The 20119-nt window shown below is 37.2% G+C and overlaps 1 protein-coding gene across 6 annotated transcripts in view; it reads left to right on the forward strand.

Moving 5' to 3' along the window:
* CACNA2D1 (calcium voltage-gated channel auxiliary subunit alpha2delta 1) overlaps positions 1-20119 on the forward strand; it is a 421619-nt gene that overhangs the window by 395991 nt on the left and 5509 nt on the right. For all 6 annotated transcript variants that reach the window (XM_054844365.1, XM_054844371.1, XM_054844379.1 and 3 more), the window contains 8 exons: positions 690-728; positions 1989-2060; positions 2598-2750; positions 2841-2893; positions 5726-5781; positions 5925-6054; positions 8792-8904; positions 11876-11958. In XM_054844365.1, coding sequence (XP_054700340.1) covers positions 690-728; positions 1989-2060; positions 2598-2750; positions 2841-2893; positions 5726-5781; positions 5925-6054; positions 8792-8904; positions 11876-11958 — 699 coding nt within the window. The remainder of the gene's footprint in view (positions 1-689; positions 729-1988; positions 2061-2597; positions 2751-2840; positions 2894-5725; positions 5782-5924; positions 6055-8791; positions 8905-11875; positions 11959-20119) is intronic.

A 20119-nucleotide genomic window follows, 5' to 3' on the forward strand; every position in this document is an offset into this window, starting at 1 on the left:
GAAAAGAAAAGAGAAAAGAAAAGAGAAAAGAAAAAGAAAGAAAGAAAGAAAGAAAGAAAAGAAAGAAAGAGAAAGAAAAGAAAGAAGAAAGGAAAAGAAAAATCTCAAATAATTTGAGATGAACGCAGCATTATCTGGTAGTTGTTTTGCTCAGGACATAACGCAAGGAAACAGTTATGTGTGTATGTATACACGTATTGCAAGAAAAAGAGAAAACCATGTTAGTAATCAAAGCCATAAAAGCTAGAGTGGAGGTGGTGGGCTTCCTTTGTCACATGGGATTCCTGTGCTTTGAGGCTGGTGAAGCTTTTCGTGGTCAAAAAAGATACTTGGCGGCATGTTTTCTGGGTTTTCTTTCCATACTGCAAACACATGGAAATGTGCATGTTCTTTCTTTTTTATTTTATACTCCCAGCACTGACATCCTGACAAGTCCCCAAACTATTTATCTCTAATAAATTGAGCATGTACCAGAGACTGTGAACAGTACACATTGTGCTGGTGATAATTACTGAATATGGGTTGTTCACAGAGATATTTGTGATGACACACATTTAAAATTAATTTTGATTGATACAGAGATACTGAAAATCAAATCACTTGTTCTTGTCCTGATTGATTAATATAACTGCAAAATACAGTTTCTTTTGAAACATTTTTGTGAAGATTATTGTACTTCTGTTTTTTAGTGCAACAGTGAAATCTGTGGCTGTGAGAGGAACAGTATGGTAAGAATACGTTCAGTTGACGAATATCTGGCAGATTATGAAAATTCACTTATTCTCTCTAGCTTTTTCTAAGACAACTATTCTATCATTATTGTTTGAGGGTTGATTTTACAGACGACAGAACTTAGTCATTTGTGTCTTGAGAAAGAGATGAAGATTAGGAGGGGAGGGGGTGAAAGAGGGTATGAAAGTCCCGTGAAGTGATTGTTCAGGAATGATTGCAATGAGGTTATGAGAACTAGAGGGAAGAAAAAAATAGAGTAAGAGCAATAGAGAATGATGTGAAGAAAAATGTGAGAAAAATATAATGGTAATTTTGAAAGCAAGAGGCGAATCCTGAGGAAAGGGAATAATTTAAAAAAAAAAAAATCTGAGAAAAAGAACACTAGAAGTACCTTAGAGAAGGGTAAATGCAAACCGAAAAGCACCAGAGAACATGATGTGCCCTTCACCAGTCATTAGTCATCCTCCTCTCCTCTGTTTCCAGCCCATTCAGGACTGGGGGATCCCCTAGCTCTGCTAGCTCTCAGGAGAGCACAGCCTCGGGGGCTATCACACTGTCACGTTCTGTCAGGTGCTTAAAGGCTTTCCTGCTCAGGTCTTCTGCCAGTTCCTTTGTGGACTGTGAAGATCATTAAATGCAGGAGTTAGTTACAGCAAAAAGGGTACTCTGGGAGGTTATCTGCTTGGCCTCACTGCTATCTCTCCAATCTCTGACTGCAAGGATCTTTTACAGAGTGCAAAGCATAGGGAACCAGTGGGCTTCCCAGTCCTGCACCTGACACCTGGAAAAAAAACCACTATGGTCCTTGGCAAGTGAAAATAAGCCTGACTAGCAAGCCAAGAGTCTGTCCTTAAGACTTTTACTACTAAAAGCTGCAAATGGAAAAGGACTTTAAGCATGGCCGAAGCACATGAGCAGTCGTAGTCCCTTATTATGAGTTGAGATTCAATTATAATCAGAGTTAATAAGGATATAGCACTCTTAGAGCTAACAAAGTATTGAGCAAATAAGAATTTACAAAACAACTTTTATGAAATTAAGCCACAAATAAGCCTTTGATCTGTACAAACTTTATAATACTGATAATGCTACTGATTATAGCTTAATATTGGCCCTTGGCTATGGGGTTGTGATTTCGCCTGAGCCACACAGATTTGAAGATACTTCTGAAGTGTTGAATAAAAAATAGTTTCTTGCAGAGTGTTGTTCTCTTGACAAATCCTTCCTGCAAAACATATTGTACTTTCTTACAATAGCACGTGGACTGTGTTATCCTTGACGATGGTGGATTTCTCTTGATGTCAAATCGGGATGAATATACACAACAGGTACGTATAGTTTTTAAGGACAGATCATGAAAAAAAAAAAAAGGAAGAAGTTTTAAGGAAAAAAAAATAGCATTTCACTCTCAACTTACCCCAAGAATAAAGTTTCCAAATCACAAAAAAAATTTGCTGTATCAGAAATTCCAGTTATTTTGTTAGTCTTTTTCACAGTCTTGTTTATGGTTCAAGATGCCATGCTTCTACCAAGCTGTGTTCTTTGTTCTCTGCTCTTAGGCTGGTAGGCTGCCGATGGACCTGTGATGGTGAGGGCTAGTATGGCACCCACACACCTTCTTTCTCCTATTCCTCTTGTTCTTCCCCAAGCAGGGTGGTCTCATTGATAGTGCATTTAACAATTACTGTCTAACTGGAGTTCTCCAACCAAGCTTTTGGGAGAGAAATAGTCAAAGAAAGAAAGAAATACATTAGCAGCACAACCAGATGAGTTGTGTAGAGGGAAAAAATCAGAACTGTTAACTTTTTTATGAGAAAAATACTTGGAAATACTTTAATTTATCTCTATATGTTCTCCTTCATCAGATTGGAAGATTCTTTGGTGAAATTGATCCTGGTCTGATGCGAAACCTGATTAACATGTCCCTGTATGCCTTTAACAAGTCGTATGACTATCAATCGGTCTGCGATCCCGAAGAAGAACCAAAGCAAGGAGCTGGACTTCGTTCTGCTTATGTGGTCAGTAGTGCGTTGTGCAGTGACTGACAGTCCCTTAAAAGTCTGCAGGTGCTTATGCAAATAACATAATCTCTGTTGTTTTTCTCCCAGCCTACGATAACTGATATTTTACATCTAGGATGGTGGGCTTCGGCAGCTGCCTGGTAAGTGCAAGTGTGTCAGATATGTGTATCCAAACTAGAATTATTCAGCAGGTTGAGACTGTATTAGTCTCTCCCCTGCCTCACTCCCGAAACTGCTCTGAACCCTGTGTTTCTGCAGGTTCTTATGGTGAAAATAGCTAGCTATGTCTCCAAACTCCTTGAAAATTCAGTGTTCTGTAGACAGTTGAAATCAAAACTCCTCTTGCCAAGTTTTGTGACTGTGTTTTCTGACTCTACAAAATCAGCTTCAGGAAGCAGAGTTGGGATTAACGGTCTAAGTCTGATTGGCAGGTGTGAAGGTCCAGGTACAATTATTATATTTAGAATTATTGACCACTTGGTTCCGTATTTCAGAATTTCGCCTTTCTCTTTTTCTAGCAAGAAGTCTTAAGAAAATCAATATTTGCTTCTCACTGAATCATTTTACAAAACCACATGAAGCCTCTCTATTACAAAATGTGAAGAAGTCTTGCTTTGGACTGCAGGATAAGCAATATGTTATCTGATGGCACAGTTCAGTTAAAGGGTCTCATGATACTTATTAGTTGGTTCTTTGAAATGGAATGTGAAAAGCACTACTGAACTATTTCAAGGAAGCAAATATACATAAAGCATTTTGGATAATTCTATAGTTGTGTGTCCTAGCATTTTCTATAGCTGAGGAGAAACGTAGGTATATTTGAACTGGGGTGGAGTTTTGGGATTGACCTTGAGACAGCCAGGATTGTACCAGTAATTAGGTTTATCTTTTACAGTCACAATATTGGATACATTTTAAAACTCAAGATCCACTGAGGAGCTTTCTTTTATTTTGACTTTGATTTATGCATTATTAATAATGTCCACAGAAATAGCTTTACCTATTTCAGACCCATGTAGATAGACACCTCTATCAGCCACTTACCCTAGCACAAAACTGGGATAAGTAATTAGGGCTGACGTGATACTTCTGCATTGGTGTGAATTGCACCCTTGGAGACTGCCTGTTCCTTTTTGCAAAGTTTCATGATGCTTATTTTATATAATAATTATCAAACTGGAATAATTTACCTACTTTATAAAGCTAGGAGTTAAAATATGTAGCAGCTGAACAAACATACAGCAGTTTTCTCACGGATAACACTATGAAGTTTGTATGTTGGTTTTCATTGTTGGTTACATTTCGTTAACAGCAACAACAAAAATCTTGGTTTTCTTGGACAACAGCAAACCTCAAAAACTGGAGATGGGCAATAATCCAGAAGAGAAACTTGAGCTCTTCTCAAACAGAAAAACTTTAGTTTATCAGTGTTCAAATCAGACTCAGTGGTCTGGACTCAATTTAGACCTGAGGTTTATTTTGTGTGATGTTTAACTTGAAAGCACCATATGAAAGTACTTTCTGTGGACATGTTTTTAATGGAATCTAGGTCAGAAGCAGGCAGAGAAGGCCATTAAGCAAGCAGAGAGAAAAGGGCTGACCAAAAAATGGATTCAGTGAGGCACCTGGCAAAAGCAAATGCAGGGAAATAAGAGAAACCAGGTTATTAAAGAAAACTATAGTGTTTCAGGCAACAATGTGGGATAAAGGTGTGAGTGATAATTTTCAAAATTTGTATGGGATACATCAGCATTTAGTTAAGAGAGTACGTGTCGTTTCTCCTTCATGCTCTTTTAACTCAGATTTTACAGTTTTCCCAGGCTGCCTTTTTCACTCAGTTCCCTGTAAATTCAGTGGTAAGCCCTTACAAAGGATTACTATTTTCTGTCAGCAAATTGCATCGCTGTTGAATGGCGTCAGGTCTCTTCTCATCCATGACGGCTGGTGCACTGTCCATCTGATGATTCAAGGCACAAAGCTGTGGATGTGAATCCAGAGCTCCTTCAGGCAATGCCTCCACTGGAAAGGTGACAGGCAGATTCAGTTTCTTTACACATGGATCATGCTGGATAAGGAAAAAAGGAAGAAAATCTTGGAGGTTGAATAAAATTATACAGTCCCTTCTCTCTGCAGAACAGGCCTTAGAACAAAATGAGATGAAGAGAGGTCAGGTCGTATTTGTAGGTAGAAGCAAGCCTAAAACACGACGACAGGAAACTACAACGTAGGAAAGTTTAAGCAGAAACAGGGAGTCAAGGAATATTACTGTTGTAATTCCTATTTTGACAGGAATAGAAGGGGGCCATGTATGCGGCAAATCAGTATTTGATTCAACTGAATAAAATAGGAAAAATATGATCATGAGTGAAGAAAAGTAATTTGAAATAAGCAGAGCTCTTTAAGCCTAAGTGTCTTGGCAGTGTCTAAGAGGAAAATGCATTCCATGCCTCAAGAGCAGGAATAGAGCTGATTTTAAAAGTCAACTGCTACAGTAATGATTTTTATAAAATACTTGTAATATTCCAGTATATGTCTCCTTCTCAGCAATTTAATGAACCTTAATCAGTGCAAAGTGTCTAATTCAGGAGCATTTTCCCTGAGTGTGTTGAAAAGGAGTTCTGTTAAGTGTTAGAGGAAAGCCAACATGCCTCTTCCACCTCCCACGGAGGTGTAAAAGGAGGACATGGACGGCATGATAACATTTCTATTATGTGAGTTATGGGCACAAATGATAGAACATCTCAACAGTAGAATAAAAGATTAGTGTGAAAAAAGACCTGGGAGAAAGTGTGAAAATAAAACAAGTCAAACTGTAAGGTTTAAAGAAACACAGCTTTAATAACTGGCAAAAACATAATAAGCCGTGATGATTTTGTTGTTAATAACACTTATTTGAGTAGTTTCTAAGGAGCCATTAAAATACAAAGATGACAAAGAGCTTTTAACAAATATATATTGTCTTTTGTGTTCAGGTCTATCTTACAGCAGCTGTTTTTGAGCTTGACTTTTCCACGTTTCCTTGAAGCAGGTAAGTCAAGAGAATGTTAAAGAGTCAACTTTGAGTGAAGTAGAAGGTAAGAATCTAGGCTGGGGGCCATATTTGGATCTCCCCATTGCACCTGTGACTTAAAAATGTCATTCTTTATTTATTTATTTTCTTCTTTCTGTCAGCTGATATGGAAGATGATGATTTTGGTGCCGCCCTGCCTAAAACAAGCTGTATCACTGAGCAAACTCAGTATTTCTTTGAAAATGATGATAAATCCTTTGGTGGGATTGTAGATTGTATAAACTGCTCCAGGTAAAATTTCTTCAATATAAATAATAACTTTTGGATATTAATTTATTTTACTAAAGATAATAGCACTGTTACAAGAACCAAAAATATTGGATTAATTCCACAAGACTTACATAAGCAAGACAGAGAAGTATATAGACAATAAAATGATAAATAGCATTCTATTATTATTTGTTTAGAATTAATTTTAATTGTAATAATTAAAGAATTGTAGAAATATTTTAGTCAAATCTTTGTTTTATAGTCTATATATGCTCCATGAAAACTGTATTTCTATGTCTGTTACAATTTGTTTTCTTTTAATTTATTAAGTGAACTTAAAGGCATTCTGCAATATTCAGAAGGAGATGATTTTCTTTAATCTGGTTATGTATTGGAATTTTTGATGGTCAAGAAGATTATGCAATTTATCTTCAAATTTACCTTCTAGTCAATAGTCCTCATGATTGAAGAGCTGTGTGTCTTATTAGGCAAACCGTGTGCTTATTCAAGATGATATTTAAAGATAAGTTTAAAAAATTGGATACTTCAGAATCATTTTGAATCATAGAATCATTTTGGTTGGAAAAGACCTTTAAGATCATCAAGTCCGACTGTTAACCTAGCACTGCCAAGTCCACCACTAAACCATGTCCCTAAGCACCACTTCTACACGTCTTTTAAATACCTCCAGGGATGGCGACTCCACCACTTCCCTGGGAAGCCTCTTCCAATGATTGACAACCCTTTCAGTGAAGAAATTGTTCCTAATATCTGATGTAAGCTTCCCCTGGTGCAACTTGAGGCTGTTTCCTCTCGTCCTATCAGTTGTTACTTGGGAGAAGAGACCAACAGCCACCTGGCTACAACCTCCTTTCAGGGAGTTGTAGAGAGCAATCACATCTCCCCTCAGCCTCCTTTTCTCCAGGCTAAACAACCCCAGTTCCCTCAGCTGCTCCCCATAAGACTTGTGCTCCAGACCCTTCACCAGCTTTGTTGCTCTTCTCTGGACACACTCCAACACCTCAATGTCTGTCTTGTAGTGAGGGGCCCAAAACTGAACTCAGCACTCGAGGTGCAGCCTCACCAGTCCTGAGTACAGGGGGACAATCACTCACTCCCCTTGTCCTGCTGGCCACACTAGGTCTGATACAAGCCAGGATGCTGTTGGCCTTCTTGGCCACCTGGGCACACTGCAGGCTCATCTTCAGCCGTCTGTCAACCAACACCCCCAGGTCTTTTTCCTCTGGGCAGCTTTCCAGCCACTCTTCCCAGGCCTGTAGCACAACATAGCAACTTGGACCTAGTTCTGTGTTTCATACAAAAGCCTGTTGGGTCCAAAGTTTGCATACATTAGGAGTTTTTGAAAACGTCTTAGAAATTAAAACTAACAGTAAAGTTTCAAACTCCTTGAAGACAATATTTTAAGCAAGGAAGGAAAGACAGAGGACATTGGAGAATGCCAAAACATGTAGACACTTTCTCCCACTTCCCTACTTCCTCCCCCATGTTGCTAGTATGTGTTTGTGTGGTACCTGGCTGTGCAGAGAACTCATTAAGCTGGGGTTTTTGGTTTTGGTTTTTATAGGGGTTTTTTGTTTGTTTTTTGGTTTTGGTTTTGGTTTTGGTTTGGAGAGATTTCAGAAGAGTTCTTTAGTTTGGTTTACTGAAAGACTACAGAAATTATTATGCTAATATCGCAAAAATAGTGCCACAGTGTGGGAATGAGTACGAAAGGACAATTTAAGCTGCTTAAACCAACCAGATACATAATCATAACATAGGTTATTTAATTAACAGGTATTTTATCCTCTTATTGTACCCAGTCAGTGGTGTGAAATTATCATCTGTGAAATTTCAGAAATAATCTGATCACTTCACACCTAAGTAATAAATCTCTGTTTACATGGAGTGGTAACCACCTATATGAAAAGACTTGCTTGTTATTTTATATGTGTATGAAAGTGTATTTAGAATCCACTAATAGAAATTAACCTGTTAGATTGTCCTGAATTTACCTCGCTTTGACAAGTAGAATATATTTTATTAATGACTAAGAAATATTAAGATTTTTTTCTCTGCTTTTTTGATGGTCTATCTGCCTTTCCAGTAAATTTAAATTGTACATGAAAATTATCCTTGAAAAATCCAGAAGTATCCTTACCTTTAGTATCTAAGGCATGAAGTGTAGTATCTATAGCTTAGAGGTATAATGCTGCCTATTCAATGATTTATAAATTGAAAATGACCCTACAAATTTAAAGGCCTTTCGTGGAATTATATGTACGCAAAAATACAACAAACACACATCCAATACACAGCATACATACACTAAACCTCCTTCTCACCTTTCTTACAGACATGTTTATGGGTTGGGGCTTTGGTTGGTTGGTTGGGTTTGTGGTTGAGGGTTTTCTCAGTGTTGTTAGGGGAAGAATTGATGCTGAACTGATTTTATTTCTCAATATAGCTACTGTTCTAGCAGTACAGAGCTAACTATTAACTCAATTAAAGTAATTTTATGCTCTTTTCCATTTTTCCCACTAATAAGTCTAGTTGAAGGGGGAACCATGGAAATGTCAAAAAAATTACAAAATTTGTTATAGATGTTTCCTGCTGTTTGTTAATGGAAAAGATAAACAGTAGCAGGCAGACTGAATCTGTGAAGTTGGATTACTTTTATTCCAATATTGTGTGTCCTTCTCGTATACGGATTTCCTTGCTTCATTTAAACATAGGTTTTTGCTGGCTTTTTTTCCAGACTTTATCATGCGGAGAAGATTTCAAACACCAATCTAGTATTCATTATTAGTGACAGCCAACTGCTGTGCCGCTCCTGTGACCCAAAGCCACTGATGCAAGCGGAGAAGCCGGGTATCCTTTAAAATCACGTTATTTAGTAGTGTGGATTGATTTTTGGCTATGATATACTGGAATATATTTGGAAAAAAATGGCCTGTTTATGTACATATTAGTAGCATGGTTGCCATTGGAGTACTTGAAGCAGTAGATATTTGTAGATGATATCACAGATCATCTGAGGCAGCAGTCATTGAGGTGGAGAGCAAAGCTGTTATTTGTGAGGACCTAAACAGAAATGGGCTCACAGGAACTTAATGAAGTTTCCAAAAGGCAGATGCAAAGTCTTGGATCCAGGACAGAATGATGACATGCACCTGGACAAACTGGGAACAGAGTGATTAGAAACAGCTTTGCAGAAAAGGACTTGATGATCATGATGGACAAAAAGTCAAACATCAGTTGGCACTGTGCCTTGCAATAAAGAGGGACCAGTCACATCCTGAGCTATGTTAGCAAGCGTGTAGTCAGCAGGTTGGGAAAACTTAGCCATCCCATCTCTTCAGCACTGGTGAGACCACATCTGGAGTGCCGTGTACAGTTTGGGGCTCCCCAGTACCACACTGACGTACTGGAGGAAGTCCAAGGAACGGCCACCAAGGTGGTTGGCATCCGGAGCTCAGGACAGGCAAGGGGAGCCTGAGAGTCCTGAGTTTTTTCAGTCTTTAGAAAAGATAAGGGTATGTCTGTCTAGAGAAATAACAAAAAAGGGCAACACCAAGGTAAGAGTGTTTGGTCATGAAAAGCTGGGATGCTCCACTGATGCCTGCAACAGTGAGGTGAAGTGATGGAGGCAATTTAGTATGTGCTCAGTGCCAATGAGAACTGCTTACTCCTTGTGGAAGTTGCTTTAACCATCAAAGGCTAGACTTTATCCAGCTGCTAGCACAGAATTTCTTCAGAGCTGGCTGGAGACATACGTGGCATACATGCTAAACCAAGTCCTTGCAACACACACATTAAAATTAAAAGCATGTGAAAGGTTGTTCTAATTTACAACTGCCTTCATGCCAATCTATGCCTTTAGCCTGTTCACCCCAGTAGATACCTGTAGGTGATGGTGATGGAAATACATAAAACCAACATACACATATTCTAGTCCAGGAGAAATTCACCTCAATTTTTCTCTGCTATATGTGCTTGAGGATAGCATGCTGGAGATGGTAAATCAATCATAGTTTGGATAATTATGATAGAATATGGAAAACAATTAGTAATACCTTTGTCCATGTCAGGAAGTTAGTTGAGACAGCCTCTCCCATTCCTGAAAGAAAAGCAGAGGGTGGTAGAGATGACTGTGTTTCTTTGGCACAAGCAATGCATTCATTGCCACATTAATAAGACTGGAATTCCATCTACGCTTGGGTTGAAAAGGAAGTTACATTGGGGTGGAAGCAATATCTATGTCATCACAGAACTATGTAAACACAACCTAATATTCTAATTGGCTCCAGTCCATGACAGTTTGATTAACTGTTGCCACTGTCTGAATTTATAGACAGCACTCACTACAGAAAATGAAGCACGTTTGATGGGATATGGGCACATGACTTGCATTTCCCTGTGGGGCTCAAACCTTCTAGAAAGCAGTAAATGGCCTCAAATGGCAGCCAGAGCAGCTGGGTGGGCTTATATTGGCTAAATGAACTATTTTATTTTTGTTCCAACTATGCAGTACTAAGCTATTCTTTCTTTCCTATAACTAAGGTACATTGTGAAATGCAGATGTAGCATAACATCACACAAGCAGACAGAATGACCTCTGGGTGCTATTCAGATGGTTATTATTAGACTCTGCTTCCTTCTGGCTGGTACAGCTTTGCTTGTGCACATGGTCTTTTAGAGTGTTTCTACGTTTCTACTTCCCTTTCAGCTGAGCTCCGGCAGAGGACAGGGGAGGTGAATCTGATAACATCTGAAGGAAGACAGATGTAGACCTGCAGAACTAAATTCCCCATCCTCTTGCCTTCTCTTCCATCGGGCATCTCTGCTCATTGCAATGAAGCTGCTGTAGTACTCCACAGCAGTGCATGAATAGGATTGCTTCAAGTATAAGTTAGAGCTACTAAGATAAATAAAATATTGGTGCTCAATTTTTTTGAAACATTCCAGCTTAGCTTTAATGTCTCTACTACCAACAGTGGAATAAAAAAGCTTAACATACTGAATGGTAATATAAGCAGGTTTCAACAGAAGAGGGTTTTGCAGAGTATGCTGCAATGGCTTCTGTCCCTTGTTAGCCTGTGGCAAATGTGAAGTATAGTATTTGCATTTAAATATCAACAGTTACAGATTTCAGAGATGTAAGCTAATGCATTACTTCACATTTACAGTTAGCTAAATGCTATTGAGATCTGATTAGATTTTCTGTTATTTACTGTCAAAGCCTACACTGGGATGATCTTGTATATGACATTTGGGGCAATATAGGTGTACACATAATAAAACCAGTAGTTCTTAGAGGCCTTAACTGTAATCTTCAGCCTGTATATAGCATTACTTTTCCAAACAGGTTTCCTCACTTTTACTGTGTGTCTGCATTTTAGCAGACTAATTCAATGGTAACATATGCTATAACCAATCAGCACCATTGAAAGCTTACTACTTTATTAAGTATTTTTTATAATATTTATGCAATGGCATTAAAAGCAACACAGAAAATCTTTAACAAAAAAAACCACCCAGGTTTTATTTTTGTTTTGTATATAGTTAGGGAAGTATTGGTTCTAAAAAGTCATGCAGGATGTTTATTTTCTTGATTAAAGCAGTACAAAAAAAAAAAAGGCTATTTGATTTAAATTTATCTGGAGGGTTGCTTTTGTTTGGTTTTCTTTAATTTAAACAAGGAACTGTAAGTATTGATGTTTATTTCAGTCCTATCTGAATTAGCATAAAACTTCTCTTCTCCCATGAAAGTAAACCCAGAATGTTAATCCTCCTGATGTACGATGCCTGAAAAAGTTATGCTCCTTAACCAGAGAAACAGATGAAGGGCCAAATCCTTGTGAGATGGTCAAACAACCTAGATACAGAAAGGGTCCTGATGTCTGTTTTGATGAAGCCAAACAGGTAAAATTCAACTTGTAAGACTTTAGGACTATCTTTAAAAGTAATTGTAGAGCTGTTTTAGAAGAGCAGTGAAAACTATGTTTACATGTACCTTGGAGCCTGGTAACCTATCTATCACTAAACATACTGTTCACTCTAGACCATAGCCACTCTATTTCAAGTATCCCATGATTAACATAAAATTAACAGCTGCTTTCTTATCTGCCTTTCCTATAACCGTTGCACTTTCACACATGATTCCCACTAAAAAACCCCAACCATCAGCAAGCATAAAATGGTCTTTGTACGGTACTGTGAAATTCAGTTCTTCTATGGCTTTCACAAATAGATGATAATCTTGGCTTAGAAGTAGTATTTTTATATTTGTGTTTCCAAATACTATTTCAGGTCTTGTTAAATGACTAAAAACTTATCTGGTTTAGGATGTTGTCTCCCTTAGAAATCCTGCAAATGTGTATTGACCTTAGGTCACATTCTTAACAGGTATAAAACTGCATTGCTTTACTGAAATCAGCAAAACTATGCTGTTCAGTACTGCCTGTATTGCATACATTGCAATTTTGAAGGAGAAAAATTATAACTGTGCCACATATATAATTATTTTGAATATAATCTCTGTCTTGCCTTTCAAAATACTATATGAAAGAAAATATGTTGAATTCAAATTGTTCAGCATAAATTTCAAGACAAAAAGTACTGAACAGGGAACTATCTGCCATTATGTATTTAAAAAAATATTTTTAAAATACATTTGTAATGCCTCATCCCATTTCTGCAAAGGAAAAATTCTCCAAAACTAGCAAGTTAGTTGACTATAACAGCTGTATACCAAATTTTGATACAGTATGTTCTCTTCCTTTCTTTAATGAAGCAAAATGGTTGAGATGTCTGTAGTTAAAAAAGTCCTGACAGTTGGTATTCAATGCATTTATCCAGTTACCAAATTTTATTTTAAAAAGGAAGTCCTCTAACTGGCCAGCAAAGGTTAACCAAGGTTGAAAAACCATCCAAAAGCTATTTGGCCATTGTAAATATTCCAAATCATCCTGATACGATTGTGTGTGAAAGTACAACTCTTGCTCACTAGCTTGATGTGCTAATCAGTGTGTAAGTCATGTGTTTTGTAACAGTGGATTGTTTTGGTTAAGTTTATTTGCAAAATTTGCTGTGAATCTCTTGCTCTTGGGTGGATGCTTTCACATTAACTCTGCTAACTGCCGGCAATCTGCATGATATCTCATCTTGTGTGTCTTTTTTTCTGTGTTTTCTTTCCTTTCCTCTACTTGCTACTTTGCCCGTTATTAATAGGATCAGCCTATATGCACAACGAGTCGTGCCTCTGCCATGATGTCCGCTCCTATCTCCATTTTTCTGCAAGTTTTCATGTGGTGTGGATGGTCAGTTACTTTCTCTAATTTTTTTGTTTTGTTCTTGGCTTAAAAAATTAGCAGACTTTTTTACTTACTAAGCATACAAAAGAAAACAGAAAGAAGCGAGTCCCAAAAGCAACAATCTGGAGCAAATTACTATTGCAATATTAAGGGAAATTAAATATGAAAAAACCCTGTCTGGAGCCTCATAAATCACAATTACAGAACACAAGGGCCTCTCCCACAGCAAATACAAAGACACGGGAACCTGTTGGGTTTATATGGTCATCTCTCTGAGATTGCACATGTACCAACTGAATCAGAGTCATCCCCTTCCAAACATTTTTCCCTTGTCCCTGTTAAAATGCAACAGAAGAAGAAAGTTTTCTTCACAAATGAAGGTGCAAAGTAATTAGAAGAGACTGTAATACCTGTGAAAATCAAGCTGTACTTAGGGATAGCAAGGATGAGTGCTCTGTGTTACAGGAAGTGTTGCTATTGAGAAGAGTAAGGAGTCTTCACTGCATTCAACTCAAAGGAAATGTTACTGCATTCAAATTAACAGAAATGTTAATGAGGGAAGGTTATAGTGTGCATCAATTTGGTTAAACTATGAGTTCAGTAAAATAGTATTTTTACTTTTTAATTTTTTGCAACCTAAACATATTCATTGCCTAATTACAGCAGAAGGTGGGGTTTTTTCTTCTCACGAAGTACACGGATACATGAAGGCTGCATGTTGACCTAGTGCAGACCCTGGGGTTCATACCGAAAGCCTCGACATTTTAGACTGTGTTGCATTGATTGGTGTGAGAGTGTGCACTGCTGTCCTAGTGACACGTACACGAGACAACTGCTGACCTAAAGAGAATAAAATTATGACCTTTTACACTGGCGGGGTGTGTGTGTGTGTTTCTGATCGATATTATTACTGAGAAAACCACTAGAGGGAGATACTAACATATCTATCAAAGTAAAGCCAACGGAGAGGCTGAAATGGAAACTTAGAGATCATTTTTCAGAGTTTAGTGTAGTAAAATATTGAAAATTGTAACTATTTAGAACACTCATTCTCTCAATAATTTATATTGTCTTTATGCTTGGGGGAAGGTTCAGTTAATATCATTCTAACATCAGCGAAAAAACCCCTTAAAGTTCTGTTTAACAGCTGTATTTAAGTAATTTTAAAGTTTCTTATTCTGAATTTAAATTATCTAATTTCTAGCAAACCTAGGAACTTGCATAGACATGGCTAAAGATTGTAAGGAAGTCCCTTCCCCCACGCCAGTGGTATTTCACATTAAAATCTAGAAGATTAATATCTTATGCAATTTGCTCTGCAAGTAATCTTAGTTTAATTAAAAAACTACTGTCCAACGTACGTAAAGCAGCAGAGATTCACGTTGAGCTGAATTCTTTATGTCCAAAATGGTCTTTCTGCTCAAGAAGGCAAAACAAAACACTGGGAAACCCACAAAATATAATTTTAGCTGATAGACTTTCGGCAGCAGAAAGTTATAAAGGTAATTTCGTTCATCCATCCTGTTTTTAATAACTTTGTGATTTTGGAAATGGGTTCTCACTGGACAATAATCTGTGTAGTTTTATTAAAATCACTGAAGCCAACACAGATACAAGCTAGCTGATAGGCTCAATAACAGCAGCTGCGGTTTTTTCCATCAAGGATAACAAAATAGTCTTTATCACTCCCTTGAATAGTTTGCTCTTACTGTGTACATGCACACTCATTTTATTTGCCATGTCAGAATAAAGAGATGAACTCTACAAGTTTTTAGCCCCTTCTGGGAAAGTCTTATTTCTGTCAGCTCCCAGGGATGTCCGTGGGAGCTTCAGGAGTGATTAGCAGCCCAGACAACTGTACACATCTTGATGGGACTGGCTGTATCCCTGATCCATGTGTGGGCAGCTGTACAGCTTGGACAGCTTTGTCTGGTAGTCCAGACAAAGAAGGGTAACACAAATTTTATGAAAGACCGTGCATTGGAACTTGAAATGACTCGAGTAAAAGCAAAGCTGTTCTCCATGCAATATGAAACATTTCAAATATATGCTTATAAAAGGTATAACGTTGAGGTAACCAGTTGATATCAAAGGCCAGACCAGCAGCTCTTTGTCAGATATTGTTGTTTTATCCTTTTTATAGTCAGTGTAGCACAATGGGTTTCTGATAAAGGATTAAGGTTTCGAGACAAAGTTTTGGTACATTGAATAGTTATAGTGTACTTCTAAAAGAGTAACAAGTCTGTTTATAGACTTAGACATGTATGTGTGTATATATGTATTTATATTTCCATGTGTGTCTTTCAAATTTTGGACTGGCACTGCCTTTAAGGAAATGGTGATATGAATGAAAATGTGATACTTAAGAATGAATATGTGGTTTTATAAAAGCATTCATTTCCATTCTACAAGTGCTGAATAATTTTCACAGTATGTGATGTAAAATAACCCTCTCTAGAGGCATAGTAAGGCATGACATGAAGGAGATGACATTTGGATTTGACGTTTCTCTAACTCAAGCATGCAAGGAAATTTGACATGTGACTTCTTAATGCAAGAAGTTTCTGATACACTTCTGATGAAATGAAACTGGCTAAAGAGGATTCTTTCCAATTTCTTTTCCAATTCTTTCTCTCTTCAAAGAGGAATAATATACAGAATATTATTTTGAAGACAGCAAAGAGAGGACATCCCCAACTGACCTGTTGGTTATTCATGTTTTCTGTGTGACTAATGTAGTAGTGACTAATGTAATAGTCTGGAAAATTTCAGTGAAACTGCTTAAAAATAGTGAAGTATATAATTGCGCTGGCAGAGGTAAAGAAAAGATAATGTAAAGATAATAAAAAATTATCCTATGTAATTTGTTATAAGAATTTTATAAGAAATCTCAAAAATAACATTCACAGGAAACAGTTGAGAAGTTTTCTTAAAGATCAGGAATAGGGGAAGTGTTTTCAAAAAAGGTATTTGGAAGACCATTCAAAACTTGATGTTTTGCTCAATCTGGTTCCAAATTAATGATGAGATCCCACTCATTTCTGAGTTGATTTTTTGAATTTATGTAAATCAGCATGTAATCAGAATTTGTCCTCTTTTTTTTTCTTTTTTTTTTTTTTACATTTCTTGTTGTTTTCACAATAGTTAAAGCACACAAGAAAATTACAATGTGCAAAGCTGGAGAGGAAAAAGTAATTTAGATAGGATTTACTGTACCTTCTTTGCCACTACTATTTTCGTCTTGGCTTAAGATACAAAAGAATAACTGAATCCAGAGAGAATATTTAGAAATTGTTCTTGGCAGAACTGTTGGTTTACTGCTGTAAATTGGTCTCCAAACCTCAGAAATTCAATGTGACTTTGATCAGTATGAGGTTAAAATCTCACCAACCTTGAAATATGTGTACAAACCTTGTATACGTTTGTCTAGTACAGTTTAACTGTCTTTCATAATAAGAAGATGCCTGTCTTGCACGAGGCTTCCAAGACATTCTCTACTGTTGTAAAGTTGTGAATCCTTTAAAAACTGCTTTGTATAGTCTTAGGGAGAGAGCAAAAGATACTAAATATTTCTTTTCAATCCAACAGGAATATTATATAGTATAACTATTGAATGTAAAAGGAAGGCCCATAAATTGTGATGTAGTTTAAAAAAAATCTCAAAAAGCAAATAAAAGCAGGTCACAGAATGGAGGTTTTTTTAAGTACATATAGTGGTAGAATTAATTCATCAACATAATTTATGCAACATGTGGTCTAATGCAGAGGTGACATGAAAGCTGAGTACTGTGTAATTCTGTATGTGGAAGTCCATCTACTCTGTATCCATACGCGATGCCATTTTCCCTATCATATTTTTTCCCTTCCTATTATGCACAATTTTGTTTAAGATCTTCAATTTACTTCTTTCTGACCCTCCAGACATGTCGCCTCTGTTGGAAAATTTTAAACCTTGTGATTTACTTTAGACTATTTCTTCAGAGATGACTTTTCTAATTTCAGTGATAAGAATCTTAAATACCAGGAGGTGACACTGAGTACTGTTCGTTGAATTCATGTAAGAAGAAACCTTTACTGATAATTCTGCTTCCAATGGTACTCACTGTGAGGAAGAAGCAACAGGGTTATTTTTAGGTGCCTTGAAAAGAAATAAAGCTACATGACAAGATACAATGCAGATGCAAAAAGTGACGGAGCCAAACTAAATAAACCAGATGTTCAGTGCATCTTCAGATCTTAGCATCCTACTCCAAATCCAGTGCAGCAGAGTTCACTCATGACTTACTTCTTGACCGGAAACCTTAGGAATTTTGAACTTGTAGAGTGCTATCAACTAAAAAAAAAGGCTAAGCCAAAATTATGGAACTAAATTATAGAGCTAATAGATGGCAGAAACATGTCTGGAAATGGCTACTATTGATAAAGAACAGCAACTGATGTGAGCTATTTGCTTTAGGACAGGATGGATCTTATTTTTTCTTTTTTTTTTTTTTTTTTTAAATTTGAATGCTGGTTTTTGGTTTTGGTTTTGGTTTTTTTACATCCAAGTTTCTAAAGGAGACTGTCGGTGAATGCTATCATTCCTGATGACTTACTGAAACTAATTTTTCTGCTTTATCTGATTTTCCATATATTTATTCCAAGATGATCTAGTTCCTCTGACCTCTCTGCTTTAAAGAATGCACTGTGTGTGGTGGGAGTCTCATTAATGTCTTCACCCCTTAAAACTGACATGAAGAACTCATTGAGGTCCTTTGCTATCCCCACATTCTCTTTACACCTTTGTTATCAAGCACTTGTCCTAACTCTGTATTTGGCTTTGTGCTTTTGATCTATTCAAAACTTTCTACTATCATTTTCAACATATTTTGCAGGGAGGTCATAAAAATTATCATCCCTCCTAATTTCCTGTTTATATTTAATCTGCCATTTTTATGTGCTTTCCTGTTCTTGCTCATTTGAGTAAACTTGATTTCTTAAATACTGACCTTTTCTATGACAGTGTACTAGATTTCTGTACTGATTCATGCAGGGGTGTTTCCTTGTTTGGGTTTGGTTTTGGGGTTTTTTGGGGTTTTTTTGGGGGGTAGGTGATGTCTTTTTTTCATTTCTTTTGGGGTGGGAGGTTTGAGGTGGGGGGAGGTACTGGGAGGTGCGGGTTGTTGTTCTAATTGTGGCATTCATTATATCTGGATATCTAATGCAGTATTTCTGAACATTCTTCTGGATCCTTGTGAGTGACTTGCTTTTTGAGATTATTCTATTTTTTTCCCACTTTCTGTTTTTTGTTTGTTTGGGTTTTAAGTGGGTTTTTTTTCTGGTTTTTTGGTTTGTTTGTTGGTTTTGGTTTTGTGTTGTTGATTTTGTTTGGCTTTTGTGGTTTTTTTTTTAAAAACTGCTTGTAGTAATTTTCACATAGTTCCCCTCCTTGAAATTGTTATCTTTTTTTTTATATATATATTTGTTTGGCCTGATCTCTCACACAACAAAGTCCTATTGCATTGTGGTCTACAGAACTACTACAGCTATACTAAAGCTACACAGAGCAGCTCTCCACTAATAAATTTGAAGAGGGCCCCATGCACCATTAAAGATTCAAAGATGGTTTATTCCAAAAAGCAGTCATTTATCATACCAAAAAATGTGATCTCTACATCTCTTTTTGAGATCAATCCAGTCTATATGTGGCTTCTCAAATCTCACATAATGTTTCATGATTGATATTGTCACTTTGATCAAGTGGTCAGCAGTGCAATCCTAGTATTAAATTGTTATTATTAGATGCTGAAATTTCTTACCCACAGAGATTCCATCACACTTTCCTTTTTCTGTAATACTTTCATGCTATTACACTTTGTATTATCCTCTACATACTGCCCTTCTGCTGTATGTCCTACACTGCCATTCTTAAAAAGCTGGTTGCCTGACAATGTTCTATCCTACTGATTTTTCTCCTTCCACCAGGTTTCTGATATGTGTATTATTTTGGGATGGTTCATTGATGACTTATCTTTATTCCTCCGTCTTAATTTTATGTTTCTAGCATTGTTGCAGAAGCACTTGAAACATTTGCTTAAGAATGTGCTAGTAAATTAAAGGTGTTTTAATGACCTTCCTCATTTATCCTGATTGTACTTTTTATCCCCCTCCCCCAGCCTTTTCTGAGGCACATTGAATATTAGTTACATATGCCTCAGGGGCATGCCAGTCTCAACCAGGAGATGTTCCATGCTCATTGACTTTCCTCTGATTTCTGTTCTAAAACCTTTTTAATTTTTCTGCTGGCAGCTGGGCTCCGTTACAGTTAAGGTGCAGTCTCTCCTTCCCTGCACATGTTCCTCCTTTTCAAGAAGTTTCCCCAGTTCCTAATACACCTAAGTCCCTTCCCACCTGCACTGTTTTCTTGTCCTTGGAGGCTTGGGATCTCTTGGAAATTGGAAAGTGTCTTTTTATGCTATGGGTACAGAATACATTGAAAACAAATGGAAGACAAAATATTTTCAGCCTTCAGACCTACCCATGAATCTCGGACGCGGTGGACAGAGCAGGGCAGGGGATGGCTGGAACGTTGTCCTGGTGTTTTAGGCAGCCAAACATAGATTGTATTAGTCCTGAGAAACAAGAAGGTGTAAAGATGTTACAGACTCCAGCACAGTTATCAGACATATGTTGGCCAGACTAGTGAGTAGGTCCATGATGTGAAAGATATTATGCATTACAGGCAAAGTGGGACCAAATAACAGCTGTTAACGGCAAAGAGGAATGGGGGA

The sequence above is a fragment of the Grus americana genome, chromosome 1 (assembly GCF_028858705.1).
Source record: "Grus americana isolate bGruAme1 chromosome 1, bGruAme1.mat, whole genome shotgun sequence".
Classification (NCBI taxonomy): domain Eukaryota; kingdom Metazoa; phylum Chordata; class Aves; order Gruiformes; family Gruidae; genus Grus; species Grus americana.